Source organism: Heterocephalus glaber, unplaced genomic scaffold (assembly GCF_053883595.1).
Source record: "Heterocephalus glaber isolate CG9 unplaced genomic scaffold, H.glaber_assembly_v1.0 deba00001600, whole genome shotgun sequence".
NCBI lineage: Eukaryota > Metazoa > Chordata > Mammalia > Rodentia > Bathyergidae > Heterocephalus > Heterocephalus glaber.
This window is the reverse complement of record NW_028258372.1, coordinates 9816068-9831778: the sequence shown is the minus strand read 5'-3', so window position 1 is coordinate 9831778 and position 15711 is coordinate 9816068. Positions and strand designations below refer to the sequence as shown.

The 15711-nt window shown below is 39.3% G+C and overlaps 1 protein-coding gene and 1 long non-coding RNA gene across 7 annotated transcripts in view; one reads left to right on the top strand and one right to left on the bottom strand.

The window, feature by feature from the left end:
- Positions 1 to 626: 626 nt before the first annotated feature.
- On the top strand, positions 627 to 14759 carry LOC147823084 (uncharacterized). The gene is made up of 2 exons (XR_015444515.1): positions 627 to 955; positions 9588 to 14759. It is a non-coding gene; the product is annotated as an uncharacterized LOC147823084 (long non-coding RNA).
- Positions 12496 to 15711, bottom strand: part of Fmo4 (flavin containing dimethylaniline monoxygenase 4) — a 25691-nt gene continuing 22475 nt past the window's right edge. For all 6 annotated transcript variants that reach the window (XM_087194314.1, XM_087194317.1, XM_087194312.1 and 3 more), the window contains one exon: positions 12496 to 13148. In XM_087194314.1, coding sequence (XP_087050440.1) covers positions 12773 to 13148 — 376 coding nt within the window. In that variant the 3' untranslated portion in view covers positions 12496 to 12772. The remainder of the gene's footprint in view (positions 13149 to 15711) is intronic.

The following is a 15711-nucleotide window of genomic DNA, read 5'->3' as shown; positions in this document are numbered from 1 at the left end:
AATCCATGAAAAGAGAACAAAAGATCACTTGAAACAATCAGTTTCTAGGTTTCCTTCATCCTTTTTTAGTCAGCCAGTAATTTGCACCATTTTCATGCACATTAATGTTTTGTGAGGCTATGAAAATCGTTTTTATGGAAAGAGGTCTGACTGCTCAGAGTGTGGTATAGGACAGCTCTCTTCCTCAAATGGACCTGAATGTCCCAGTCCCTTCAGAAGCACAGGAGTCTTAGTCACCTGCCTCAGGCATCAGATGCAAAGGAGCTGAGAGGGGCTCAGGAGTGAATACCAGGGGTACCCCAGGGGTCAGCTGGGAAAAAGACTGGGTGGCCTCCCTGAACCTGGTTTATAACTGTGAAGGCAGTGTTTTGATAATAGAGGAGCTAAAACCTTGTCCTCTATCCTGTGCATTGGAAAAGCCACATAGAAGATCATTTTCTTATAGCCAAATCAGGGAAACAGCCAAAATCAGAAACCATATAGCTGAAGAGTTTAAGCAGATTTTCCAAGGGAGGTGGGGACTCTTGTGCAATCTGGATTATGGTGACCTTGAATGTTCTGTAATGCTGAATAAGCAACCCTGGCCTCTCTGGAGTTTGCTTACTGAGTTGAAAATATTACTTTATTCCAGTTCTAAATTCCAAATTCCACCCTTCTAGAATGTGAAGAATGCCGTCTTTCTCTTAGCTTCTCAGGGGATGGGAGGCCAGGCTGTGTAACACCTTGTTCCTTTTCACTTTTCCGGACAGCTTTCTCCTTAGCACATTGAAACTTCACATGACTGTAGACTTGTTGGCACAGTCACTAGGATGGTTGCCCAAGGTGGGTGGAGCGCTGCAAGGCACAGCAAGCAGGAGTGCGTTTCCCGGTGGGTGCACTTCCAGGAGGTGGCCCAGAGCTTCTGTCTTCACAAATAACAGATGATTCTCTGCCTTGTGACCAAGCTACTTGCAGGGTGAGCTCTTTCTACTACTTAGGCCTCTGTCTTATTTTGAATTCTTTGCCTTGAATACGTTTGGTTGGACTTGAAGCTATTCTCGTAACAAAAAATTTTTAGTATTATATTTGTCAATGAAACAAATATTTCTTTCTAAAAATTAATTTTATTGGTACATTTTAGGTATACAATATAATGACATTCATCATTGGAAATTTGCACCTTTACATAATCTCTCTTGGTTCGTATTTTTCCCCATTCCCCTGCCCTCCTTTCAACCCCTCCATCCCTCCCTATTTACAAAGACTTTGCTTCCAGTTTTTCATTTTCTCATATTAATTCCATTCCCTTCTTTCCTTTCCCCTACCCCTCCCACTTCTGCTTCCTCTTTGCCCCTTTTCTTCCTATTTCACATTATCTATTATACCTTTTAGTCCTTATTTACATCTTCAGTTTCTCGCACTAGAGCAACTATTCGATATTTACACGTGTGTCCTATTGATTTCACTTAAGAGTATCACCTCAATGTGCATCCATTTAGCTATAAATGTCTCTAATTTCTCATTTTTTATGGCTGAGTAGTACTTCATTTTATAAAAAACCCACATTTTCTTTATCCAGTCTCCAGTTCATGGACAATTGGGCTGTTTCCAAGTTTTAGCTATTACAAATTGTGCTGCTATGAACATGGGTGGACATATATCACTGTGGTATGATTCTTTTAATTCTTTGGGGGAGATACCCAACAGGGGAATAGCTGGGTCAAATGGGACTCCCAGTCCTAGTTCTTTGAGGTATCACCATACTGATTTCCACAGTGGTTGTACCAGTCTATAGTCCCACCAGCAGTGGAGCAGAGTTCCTTTTTCCTCACAGTTCTGCCAGCATTTTTTATTGGTTGATTTCACAATAGCAGCCATTCTTTCTGGAGTGAGGTGGAATCTCAGCATTGTTTTCATTTGCATCTCTCGAATGACCAGTGATGTTGAACATTTTTTCATGTATTTATTTGCTATTTTTAGTTCTTTGTCTGAGAAATGTCTGTTCATTTCAGATGGCCGTTTTCGGATTGGGTCTTTAAATTTGGGAGGTCTGATTTTTTAAAGTTCTTCATAGATTCGAGATAGTAGACCTTTGTCTGAGGAACAGCAAGTGAAGATTTTTTTCCCACATTGTGGGTTGTCTGTCTCTTCACATTGTTGGTGGTTTCTCTTGCTGTGCAGAAGCTTTTTAATAAGAAGAGATCCCACTTGTTGATTGTTTGTGCTAGTTCACAGGCAACTGAGGTTTTGTTCATAAAATCTTTTCCTACACCAATGTCTTCAAAAGGTCTACCTAACCCCTGTTCTACTGGCTCAGCATTTCTATTTTAATATTTAGATCTTTCATCCATTTCGATTTTAGTTGAGTACATGGTAAGAGATATATGTCTAGTTTTAATCTTTGGCAAGTTGAAATCCAATTTTTCCAGCACCATTTATTAAAGAGGGTATCTTTCCTCCAGTGAAGGTATTTGGCTCCTTTTTCGAAGATGAGGTGGCTGAGTGTGTCTTGAGTTGTTTCTGCATCTTCTAATCTGTTCCACCAGTCCTCAGATCTGTTTCTTTGCCAGTACCATGCTGTTTTTATCACAGTAGCTTTGTAGTATAGCAGGTTAATTTTTTTTTTTTTTTGTACTGGGGATCGAACTCTGGTCCTTGTGCTTGCAAGGCAGGCAGCGGAACCACTGAGCTAAATCCCTGGCCCCTGAAACAAATATTTCAACTGCTGGGAATTTTCTTTTTGAGTGGCTGTGGGATGCTTTTAATGCCAATTTGTAGTAAAGAGGTCATCATTTAAAAAATCTTTATTAGGAATTATTGTACAATTTTAAGGGTAAAATGTAATTAAAAAAAACCCATTAGTGAACTCAAGTTTTAATTTAAAACTCTGCAATCTTATGTAAAAATGTAGTATAAAAATCTATGTTTAATATTTCTCTGGAATTGTGTAATATTTTTGCTGAAATAATTTTACTTAAATATGACAAAGATATTTTTCCCCATGCCTACATAGATGACCCCTTCTCCTGTAGCTTACCCTAGTGTGGCATACAAACATGTCATTGTTTCTATGTGTGCCGTGATGTGACCAGGACAGGCTTGACAACCACTGACATACCTGCCTCTGGGCCTACTTGCCCATTCCTCTGACAGAAACAGTATCCTGTCACACTGTCACGGGGGTCACATCCTCACTTCCTGGAAATTCCATTAAAAACATCCCACAGATCACTTCTTCAAAGAGGCCTTGTCTGAACATTCTTGCTAAATCCCCTCCCACATCCCCACTCTGTCTCTTAAATCTATTTTCTTCAAGGCCATTACCACTACCCACTATTTTATTGGTTAAATTTTGCCCAGCAAACTGCAGTACACATTTTATGAAGTCAAGAACTTTATATTTTTTTATTCTGAGAGATTTCTCCATGATCTAGAATAGTGCTTGGAACATAGAAAGGGCTCAATATATACTTGTTGAGTGAATGAATGAACTGATCACTGGGAACACATCGAATCAGCCCGCTGCAGACAGGCAGGTCTGCACATGCCCTGCCGAGGTCCCGAGTCGAGCGGAAGATGCCGAATCAGCCCGCACCCCGGCAGCAATCCACTGGATCACCCCACTCGGCTCCTCTGTACAGCCACCTGGTTCCACACTACAAAGATGCAGAGGACACCGGACCACCAGACCACGTACTGAGTCCCGCTGCTCCTGGCCCAGAGGTAGGGGCTTCTGAGCCACTGTCCCACTGCTCCTGGTCCAGAGGAAGGGGCTTCCCAGCTACCATCCCTCCCGCTGCTACCAGCCCAGAGGAAAGGGCTTTTGGGCCACCTTCGGTCCCACTGCTCCTGGCCCAGAGGAAGGGGCTTCCGGGCCACCATCCCTCCCACCACTCCTGGCCCAGAGCGGGGCTTCTGAGCCGCCATCCCACTGCTCCTGGACCAGAGGAAGGGGCTTCCCAGCCACCATCCCTCCCGCTGCTCCCAGTCCACAGGAAAGGGCTTTTGGGCCACCATCCCTATCACTGCTCCCGTCCCCTGTCCCACCTCTCCCTGTTCAGAGGAGGTAATCCGTGCAGGTGCCAACAGCCCACCCCCCAGTCAAAATGAGAAAACACATAAACAAGTCTCAAAACCAGACTTCCAGATCACCTACAGCAACCTCAAAGGGAAATGAGGTGGAACACTCTGATACTCAACCACCTGGACCCACTGAACTGGCAACAAAAGGGGATCTGGAAAAAAATGAAATCAGAAATAATTTCTCAGATAACAGGAGAGATTGTGCCCCTAGTGCAAGACATGATTAATAAATCTAGAGAGGAGCTCAGGAACATGATGGAATTCCCAACATAGGAAACAAATGGAATCCATAAAACAGATGCAAATAGATTTCCAGGACATGAAAAACTCCATTGAAAGTCTACACAGCAGAATGAGCCAATGTGAGGACAGAATTTCAGATATAGAAGATAAGATTGCAATTAGTGACCAGGAAAAGAAAAATTGCTTCAAAATTATAAGGGAACATGAGAAATCAATCCAGCAGCTGCTAGATGATGCAAAGAAGAGTAACATAAGACTGATTGGAGTCAATGAAGAAACAGGAGAGCGTGCAGATGACATAAAAGATCTCTTCACAGAAATAATGGCAGAAAACTTCCCAAGCAGGGGAAAAGAGCTTGACATACAGATAAGTGAGGCATATAGGACTCCAAATAGCCTTGATCAAAAAAAATCTACACATAGGCATATAATTGTTAAGATTCCAGAAACTCAACAGAAGAACAAAGTTCTACAAGCAGTTAGAGAAAAGAAACAAATCACATGCAAAGGAAAGCCCATCAGAATCACAGCAGACTTCTCAACACAAACCATCAAGGCAAGAAGAGCTTGGAGTGACATATTCCAAGCTCTAAAAGAAAACAGCCTCCAACCCAGATTGATGTACCCTGCAAAATTATCTTTCAAAATGGATGGAGAAATAAGATACTTTCATGAGAAAGAGCACCTTAGGAACTTTGTGAATACCAAACCAGCACTCCAGAGAATTTTACACAATATCCTAGGAACAGACATTGAGGATCACAACGCCAGGAAGCAAAGCAGAATGAACCCATCTGGCATGACAAGAAATTAAGTGTAAAGGGGGAGAACCCAACAAAAAGAAAAAGTCATGGCAATGACAAGTCAATATGTTTCAGTTATAACCATCAGTGTTAATGATCTCAATTCACCAATCAAAAGAAATAGACTGGCAGAATGCGTCAAGAAGCAAAATCCAACAATATGCTGCATACAAGAAACACTTAATTCAAAAGGAAACTCATAGACTGAAAGTTAAAGGGTGGAAAACAATACCCATGTGACAGGAACCCGAAAAAAAGCAGGAGCAGCTATCCTCATTGCAGATCAAGTAGATTTCAAACCAACACTAATTAAGAGAGACAAAGACAGACACTACATCCTTGTAAGGGGAACAATCCAAGAGGAAGAGATGACAATCATAAATATCTATGCACCAAAACACTAGTGCACCCAACTATATAAAACAAATACTAACGGACATGAAAAGTCATATATGCACTAATACAATTGTAGTGGGGGACCTCAACACCCCACTGTCACAAATAGATAGATCAACTAGACAAAAAATAAGCAACGAAATACTAGAACTCAATCGAACTCTTGAACAAATGAACTGAACAGATGTTTACAGAGTCTTCCACCCCATAAAATCAGAATACACATTCTTCTCAGCTGCACATGGGTCATTCTCCAAAATAGACCACATACTCACACATAGAACATGTTTAAGTAAGTGCAAAGGAATTGAAGTTATCCCCTGTATATTATCAGACCATAGTGCGATGCAATTGGAGATCCATAGCAAAAGAAACTCAAAAAATTTCATAAACACATAGAAATTGAACAACACACTTCTGAATAACCAATGGGTCACAGAGGAAATTAAAGAAGAAATCAGACGGTTCCTTCAATTAAATGACAATGACAATACAACATATCAGCATCTATGGGACACAATGAAAGCAGTCTTATGAGGGAAATTCATAGCGGTGAATACTCATATTAGGAAAACAGAACGAGCCCAATTAAACAACCTGATGCTGAACCTCAAGCTTCTAGAAAAAGAAGAGCAGGACAACCCCAGAGCTCATACAAGGGAGGAAATTATAAAGATCAGAGGAGAAATCAAGGCAATGGAGACTAAGAGAACGATACAAAAAATTAATGAAGCCAAGAGTTGGTTCTTTGAAAGAATCAACAAAATTGACAAACCCTTAGCTAACCTTGTCAGAAAAAGGAAAGAAAAGGCCCAAATCCATGCAGTTAGGGATGAAAAGGGTGAAATTACAACAGACCCAGCAGAAATCCAGAGGATCATCAATACCTACTTCCAGAACCTATACACCAATAAGATGGACAACACAGAAGAAATAGACAGATTCCTAGATACATATGAATTACCAAAGTTGAACAAAGAAGACCTAAAAATTCTGAACAACCCAATATCAACCAATGAAATTGAAAATGTAATTAAAAACTTATCAACTAAGAAAAGCCCAGGCCCTGATGGCTTCACTGCTGAATTCTACAAGACATTTAGAGAGGAACTGCTGCCACTACTGTTTCAACTCTTTAATGAAACTGAAAGGGAAGCAATACTCCCAAATTCATTCCTGGAAGCAAGCATCACCTTGATCCCCAAAGCAGAGAAAGACCCAACCAAAAAGGAGAACTATAGGCCAATCTCACTAATGAACATAGATGCAAAAATCCTTAATAAGATAATGGCAAACAGAATGCAGAAGATCATCAAGAAGATCATACACCCGATCAAGTGGGATTCATCCCAGGGATGCAGGGATGGTTCAACATACACATATCAGTCAATGTAATACACTATATCAAGAGAGCCAAGACAAAAACCATATGATTATCTCCATAGATGCAGAAAAAGCATTTGACAAAATCCAACATGCATTTATGATAAAAACCCTACAAAAAATTGGAATAGATGGTCTCTACCTCAAATTGATAGAAGCCATCTGTGAAAAACCAAAGCCAATATCATACTAAATGGTCAAAAACTGAAATCCTTCACACTAAAATCAGGAACAAGACAAGGATGTCCACTATCACCGCTCTTGTTCAATATAGTTCTGGAAACATTAGCCAAGGCAATTAGACAAGAGAAAGAAATAAAAGGAATAAAGATAGGAAATGAAGAAGTCAAATTGTCATTATTTGCAGATGACATGATACTGTATATAGAAGACCCCAAGAACTCCACCAAAAGTCTTCTAGACTCAATAACGAAGTTCAGGCAAGTAGCTGGTTACAAGGTCAACACACAAAAATCAATAGCCTTCCTTTACACAAATGACAGACTCACTGAAAGAGAAATAGGGCAAATAATTCCTTTCACAATAGCATCCAAAAAACTGAAATAGCTAGGAATCAACCTAACAAAAGAAATCAAAGACTCTTCTCTGAAAACTATGGCACTCTGAAAAGAGAGTTTGAAGATGATATCAGAAAATGGACAGACATCCCCTGCTCCTAGGTAGGAAGGATTAATATAGTGAAAATGGCCATACTTCCAAAACTGCTATGTAGATTTAATGCAATTCCAATTGAGATCCCAGAAGCATACTTCACAGACCTTGAGGAAACAATCCAAAAATTCATTTGGAACAAGAAGAGACCCAGAATAGCAAAAGCAATTCTAGGTAACAGAGACATGGCAGGGGGTATCACTATCCTCAACCTGCAACTCTACTACAAAGCTACTGTGATAAAAACAGCATGGTACTGCCAAAGAAACAGATCTGAGGACCAGTGGAACAGAGTAGAAGATACAGAAACAATGCCAGACACACTCAGCCATCTCATCTTCGATAAAGGATCCAAACACCCTCACTGGAGGAAAGATAGCCTCTTTAATAAATGGTGCTGGAAAAATTGGGCTTCAACTTGCCAAAGATTAAAACTAGACCTGTATCTCTCACCATGCACCAAACCAAAATCGAAATGGATTTAAGATCTAAATATTAAAATTGAAACTCTGAACCAGTTGGAGCAGAAGTTAGGTAGAACCCTTGAAGACATCGGTGTAGGAAAAGATTTTATGAACAAAACCTCAGTTGCCTGTGAACTAGCACAAACAATCAACAAGTGGGATCTCTTCTTATTAAAAGCCTTCTGCACAGTAAGAGAAACCACCAGCAATGTGAAGAGACAACCCACAATGTGGGAAAAAATCTTCACCTGCTCTTCCTCAGACAAAGGTCTACTATCTCGAATCTATAAAGAACTTTAAAAAATCAAGCCTCCCAAATTTAAAGACCAAATTTGAAAATGGGCATCTGAAATGAACAGACTTTTCTCAGACAAAGAAGTAGAAACAGCAAATAAATATATGAAAAAATGTTCAACATCACTGGTCATTTGAGAGATGCAAATGAAAACAACACTGAGATTCCACTTCAGTCCAGAAAGAATGGCTGCTATCATGAAATCAACCAATAACAAATGTTGGCGGGGCTGTCGGGAAAGAGGAACCCTGCTCCACTGCTGGTGGGAGTGTAGACTGGTACAACCACTGTGGAAATCAGTATGGTGATACCTCAAAGAACTAGGACTGGAAGTCTCTTTTGATCCTGCTATTCCAGTGCTGGGGATCTTCCCCAAAGAATTAAAAGAATCATACCACAGTGATATATGTGTGCCCATGTTCATAGCAGCACAGTTTGTGATAGCTAAAACTTGGAAACAGCCCAAATGCCCATCAACTGGAGACTGGATAAAGAAAGTGTGGTTTTTTAAATAAAATGGAGTACTACTCAGCCATAAAAATGAGAAATTAGAGACATTTATAGCTAAGTGGATGCACATTGAGGCAACACTCTTCAGTGAAATAAATAGGACACACGTGTAAATACCGAATAGTTTCTCTGGTGTGAGAAACTGAAAGTGTAAATAAGGACTGAATGTATAATAGGTCATGTGAAATAGGAAGAAAAGAGGCAAAGGAGAAGGAAGTGGGAGGGCTAGGGGAAAGGATAGAAGGGAATGGGATTAATATGAGAAAATGGTAAAATAGGAACAAAATCTTTGTAAATAGGGAGGACTGGAGGGGTTGAAGGGAGGGCTGGGCAAGGGTGAAAAATAAGAACCAAGAGAGATTATGTAAAGGTGCAAATTTCCAATGATGAATGTCATTATATTGTATACCTAAAATGTACCAATGATTAGAATGAATAATCGATGGTGCAAAATAGGAAGAAAAGGTCCAAAGGGGTAGGGGTAGTGGGAGGTGCAGAGGAAAGGAAAGAAGGGAAAGGAAAAATGCTGAGAAATGGAAAAATGGAAATAAAGTCTTTGTAAATAGGAAAGGGTGGAGGGGGTGGAGGGAGGGCTAGGAATGGGGAAAAAATAAGAACCAAGATGCATTATGTAAAGGTACAATTCCCAATGAGAAATGTAATTGTGTTGTATACCTACAATGTACCAATAAAAGAATTTAATAAAAAAAAAAGAATGAATTGATCACTTAAAATGTATTTTCTTTAAACACCTGTCAGTAAAGCCTACTATGGACATCATTTTCACCAGCATCCTTTGGTCAGTTTCCTGTGGTTTTCTGATAATGCTGGCCATCAGTGCAGACCGTTGACGGAGTGAGATTACACATCCAGAGAACCAAGGAGCATCTCGTGAAGCCACTGAGGGTGATCACAGAACACTGCTAAGCCATTGTAAATCTGGATCTAGCAAAGTTAAACCATGTGAACACTTGAAAAATGACTTAAAGATAACTGGCATGCATGATGATGACAACAGTTTCAAAAGAGATTGATAGAAATATGAAAGAATTAAAATCTGAGTTACTTGGAAAAATCAATGAAAACTTTAAATATTAAAAACTGGTAATCTTATCATCTAGCTTTGAAAGTCAAATAGGAAGTAAAGGATGTTGTATAGGATGTTTAATCTTGGTGCCATTTAATTGTTACACAATTAGGCAAGTCCTTGTAGCAGGTACTTTGAATTGCAATAAAAATTGGTTAAATCAAAGGCAAAGGATACTTAGTTTTGTAATTGTGGTTTCATTTCTCAGGTTGAAGTCTTATACATACCTCATCATTCCTTGTAGTATAAATTACGAACTTTTGATTCTCATTTAAAATGGATTCAGTAGCCTCTTCCTGGTACCATTTGTTCTTTGAGAACTGGAGTCATGGAATGTGGCAAGGATAATATTTAGAAGTCTGCTCTGTTCAGGGGTCAGGGTAGGACAGAGGAAGGAGGGGTGAGTAGGGAAATGCAGGCTTTCAGAAGGAGGAGATGTCTAAGATGGGGTTTCTCACTGGCAAACTAAGGGTGATGTGATGGTTAGAGAAATATGGAGAAATGTCTGCCAAGGCAACTAGTAAGAGTCTGGCTTTAGGGTTGTGTATGTTTTGTTCAAATCCCTGTTCTGTCTTTTACTTCCTCTGTGAAATAAGGCAAATCGCTTCTCTGAGTCTGATTTCTTTTTTTGCTGTGCTGGGGATAGAATCCAGGGCCTTGTGCATGCTATGCAAGCACCAAACCACTGAGCTACATTCTAGCCTTTTACTTTGTATTTGGAAATAGGATCTAACTGAATTGCTCAGGGTGGCTTGATGCTTGTGATCCTCCTGACTCAGGCTCCTGAGTACCTGGGATTACAGGTGTGTGCTACCTTGCCTAGCTTCTGAGTCTGATTTCTTACTTAGAAATTTATAAATAGAAAAATTAGCAAATTATAGATCTAAATTATAATGAAATAATAATGGCATCTCTGTTCTACTCTCTTCCCTTAGAACCTGTAGATAGATAGCTTATATCCCTATTGTGATATTGTTTCCATTATCCTTAGTTGGGGTGGAAGAATTGGAAATAGATGCCTCTTGCGCTGGGGAGTTGTTGTCAGTGAAAACCTAGACACATTAACCAGTTATATATAAGCATGGCCATCTCTAACACTTGTGAACAAGTTTTTTGCTAATGTTTTCCTGCTGCATTCTGTGGTGGGGGAAGGAAAAAAGTGATACTAGCTACAGAGTGCTGCCATAAAGAATCCATGGCGAGAAAAGGCCACACCTCCTGACTACAGAGCAGAGAGGAGGGCTGGGCAGCTGTTTTAAAATCTTTTAATTCAGAGAATGGAAAATGTTTTTCAGTTTTGCAGCTGTTAGCAGTTAATTTGCTGTGTACCAAACACCTTGCATTGTCTCACTTCATGTGCATTTTAAAATAGGGGCTACTATTGCCACCATTTTCCAGATGAGGATATTGAGGCTTAGACAGGCTAGGTAACTTGGCCAATGCTTCCCAGGTAACAATATGTAAAATTCTAATGCAGGTATCATTTCAGAGTTAGTGATCTTAATCGGTATACCTAACTTCTGGTTACTGTACCTTTGCAGTTCTACTTGCAGCATGGATTGTCTTTTACTTATAAAATTAGCTACTGTCAGACGATCCATGTTTGCAAGGCTGAGTTAAGATGAGATTATTTATCATATTGGTAGAAGAAAAGAATGTGGATAGAACAGGCCAGACAAGCAATGTCAGCCTGCGAAGTCACTGTTTATTCATCAGATATTTGCCTAGCATACTTTGTATAAGGCAATATTTTGAATGAGAAACATATGGTTCCTTTTAGGAACTCCCATTTATTAGGAGGCAGATACAGAAAGAAGTGATACCACAGTAAGAAAAGGGCAGTACCACAGGAGTATATGAAGTGTGGCCATTATACAGGGATGATCAGCTGTATTTTTAAAAAAATTTATTTATGTATTTTTTGGTACCAGGGATTGAACTCAAGACCTTACACTTGCAAGGCAGGTGTGGCACCACTGAGCTGAATCCCTGCCCCCTGATTAGCTCTGTTTAAAAAATTCAGGGATGGTTGTACACAACAAGATAACCTAGGAGGCTGATCTCCATGGACAACATCAAATGGCAAACTTGCCTCTGACTTTTAGATGAATTTGGCCACAGGGGAGCACTGGTAGGGGATCAGAGGGAGGGAAGGGAGGAATGCTAGACAGTTTATTCCTTCAGATTTCTACTTGTGGGGTTATCATGTGCAGCCTTTATTTTCCTCCTGAAAGTGATTGTTCTTGTTAGATGGCCCTCTCTATATAGTTCTTTCTTTCTTTAGTAATTGTTTTCTTTTCAAATAATCTCTGTATTAAAATTTCCACAAGTTACCCAATTTGAGTACCATTTTATTCCCATGACCATGATGGAAATGATTGTATTTTTATTTGAGAAAAATTACTTAGGTAGTAAGGTATAATAGCCATTACAAAGGGATACAAGAAAGTACCGAGACCAAAGAAGACAATACCATAATACTGGTAAAAATGACTGGACATGAACTTGGATTATTGATGGTGGAAAGAAGAGGAGGGATGTACAAGATATTTGCAGATAGAATTACTATGACTCAGAGCAACCCTTGTAACCAATCAGATTTATTCTCAGGAAACACTATTAGGTGCTTTAGTTCATTTTTCAGTTACTATAACAGAATACCTAGGATGGAATACAGTTGTGTGAGTGTAACTTTCATCAGTTCATGCGGGTGGAGTCACCATGAACCAAAACCTCCCTAAGTCTACATTTACGTTCCACTTCCCAACACTGCCATACTGGAGACCATTTGCTAACAGGAATTCTGAGGACACATCCAAACAATAGAACTAAGTAAGGTGAAATTCTATCTTGTGTTTTATTTCATTAATTTCATGAAAAGTGAAGACCTACAGATAAGTAGAAGAGAGGCACATAGGATAGGTGCCCCCCAAACTTTAAAATAATATGACATGGAGGTAGGCTGGGGGGAATCAGCAACAGTTCGGGTTTTTAAAGGTTTCATAGTCCTGTCCCACTGGGTCAGGATGGCGTTTCTGGCTCCATCCCATTTTCCAGGGCCCACTAGGCGGTACTGGTAAGGGGTACATGGTCCAAAAAAAACTTGCCAAGCTAGTCTGGGGTCCTTGAGGAACAGAAACAGGATGTTGGGTCTTGCGCCTATGCATGCAGCAAGCTCATCCATGTAGCTGATGTAGTTGAGTTTGTCTTGACTGGTATCTTTAATCACACCCCTGTGAGGAAAGAAAATGGATGAGTTTTATCAATCACTCCCTGCCCTGCATTTCTCAAGTTATAAGGTCCACCCTTCCCCACCAGTGTGTTGCTTCATTTCCACAATCAAACTATGTTTGGGAATGTGTTTTTGTGTTGGGAAGAAAAAAGACAGAATGACCTACAGAGAGGGTATATATGAGAGGAATTAACTTGTAAAAGGAGGTAATTGGGAGAGAAACTTTGTTTTCAAATTTGATACGAGGATTAAATCTGATCAATTCAAATACAGAAGTTGATGAATAAACAGGATCAGAAAGCATCACACATGTGTATACCTGAATTTTGAACCTGATGTTAATTTTGCATTGAGAGAGCCATACTTAGTACACTAGGATTGAACTTGACACAGGTCATGAGCATAGTACACGTGAAACCATTAGTCACATGTGTATCTATTGTTAGTAAACTTTCATGATGTTGCAATGTCATTTATTAAATAAATAGATAAATAACAGGATACAGAATCAACATTAAAAATCAATAACTTTTCTGTACACCAATAATAGACTAGCTGAGAATGAAATTAGAAAAACAATTCCATTCACAATACCTTCAAAAATTTAAAATACTTAGGAATCAATATAAACAAAAAGGTGAAAGAACTCTACAATAAAAATTACAAAATGCTGAAGAAAGAAGTGGAAGAAAATAATAGAAGATAGATATCCCACATTTGTGGACTCGCAGAATTAATTTTGTTAAAATGGTCATATTACCAAAGGCAATCTATATGTTCAGTGTAATCTCCATCGAAATTCCAATGATGAACTACACAGAACTAGAAAAAAAATCCTAAAATTCATATGGAAACACAAAGGCTCAGCATAACTAAAGCAATTCTAAATGAAAAGACCCAGGGTAGAGGCATCAGAATAGCTTACTTCAAATCATAATACGAGACCATAGTAACAAAAACAGCATGATACTGGCACGCAAATAGACACAGAGGCCAATGAAACAGAAGAAAGGACACAGAAACAAACCCACACAACTACAACCATCTGGTGAAAAGACAGTCCCTTTAACAAATAGTGCTGTTGCTGAACATGGCGATGCACACCTATATTCCCAACACTGGGGAAGCTGAGGCAGGAGAATTGCTATGAGTTGGAGGCCAGCCTGCACTACATAGTGAGCTCAAGGCCAGCCTGAAGTACATAGCGAGACCCTGTCTCAAAACAAAACAAACCCCCCCCAATAAATAGTGCTAAGAAAACTTGATATCCATATTTAGAAAATTGAAACTAAATCTCTGTCTCTTATGCTATACAAAAATAAAATCAAAATGGACCAAAGACCTAGATATAAGGTCTGAAACTTTGAAACTGCTAAAAGAAAACATAGGGGAAATATTTGAAACCACAGGCACAGCAAAGATTTCCCCAGCAGTACTCCAACAGCACAGGAAGTCATAGTAAAAATCAACAAATGGGATTATATCAAGTTAAAAAGTTTCTGCACAGCAAGAAACACAACCAAGGGGCCGGGGATTTAGCTCAGTGGTTCCGCCGCCTGCTCAGCAAGTGCCAAGGTCCTGAGTTCAATCCCTGGTACCAAAAAAAAAAGAAACACAACCAATAGAGTGATGAGACAGCCTAAAGAATGGGAGAAGATCTTTGCTGGCTACTTTTCTGACAGATGATTAACATCTAGAATATATAAAGAACTCAAAAACGACACCAAAAATCAAACAGCCCAATTAATAAATGGGTAAATGAATTGAACAGACCTTTCTTAAAAGAAGTACAAATGGCTAATGTATATGAAAAAATATTCAACACCTTTAGGCATTAGAGAAATGCAAATAAAAACTACATTGAGGGCCGGGGATTTAGCTCAGTGGTTCTGGCACCTGCCTTGCAAGCACAAGGACCTGAGTTCGATCCCCAGTACCAAAAAAAAAAATACATTGAGGTTCTGTCTTGCTCCAGTCATAATGGCTATCATCAAGAATACAAAAAACAGTAAGGGCTGGTGAGGATGTAGGGAAAAAGAACTTCTACACAGCTGGTGAGGATGTAAATTACTACAGCCACTATGACTCATCTATACCACTCATTGGTATATACCCAAAGGCATTAAAGTCAGCATACTACAGGGATACCTGCATACCCATGTTTATTGCAGCATAATCCACAATAGCCAATATATAGATCTCCCTAGGTTCCTATCAACAGATGAATGAATAAAGAAAATGTGGTATATACTCACAATGGAATATTATTCAGTCATAAAGAATAAAATGATGTCATTTGCAGAAAATGGATGGAACTGGAGATCATCATGTTAAGTGAGATAAACCAGACTCAGAAAGACAAGTATCACATGTTTTCCCTAATTTGTGGAATCTAAAAAAGATTACATGAAATCTAAAAAAGATGACATGAATGTAGACTATTATTAGACAAGAGGAAAGGAATGAGGAGAAAGGGATTTAAGGGAAGGTAATGAAAGTGGAAATAAAGAATTATTAATTATATCATCAAGAAATCATGATGTTGACATGAATTTATTGAGGTG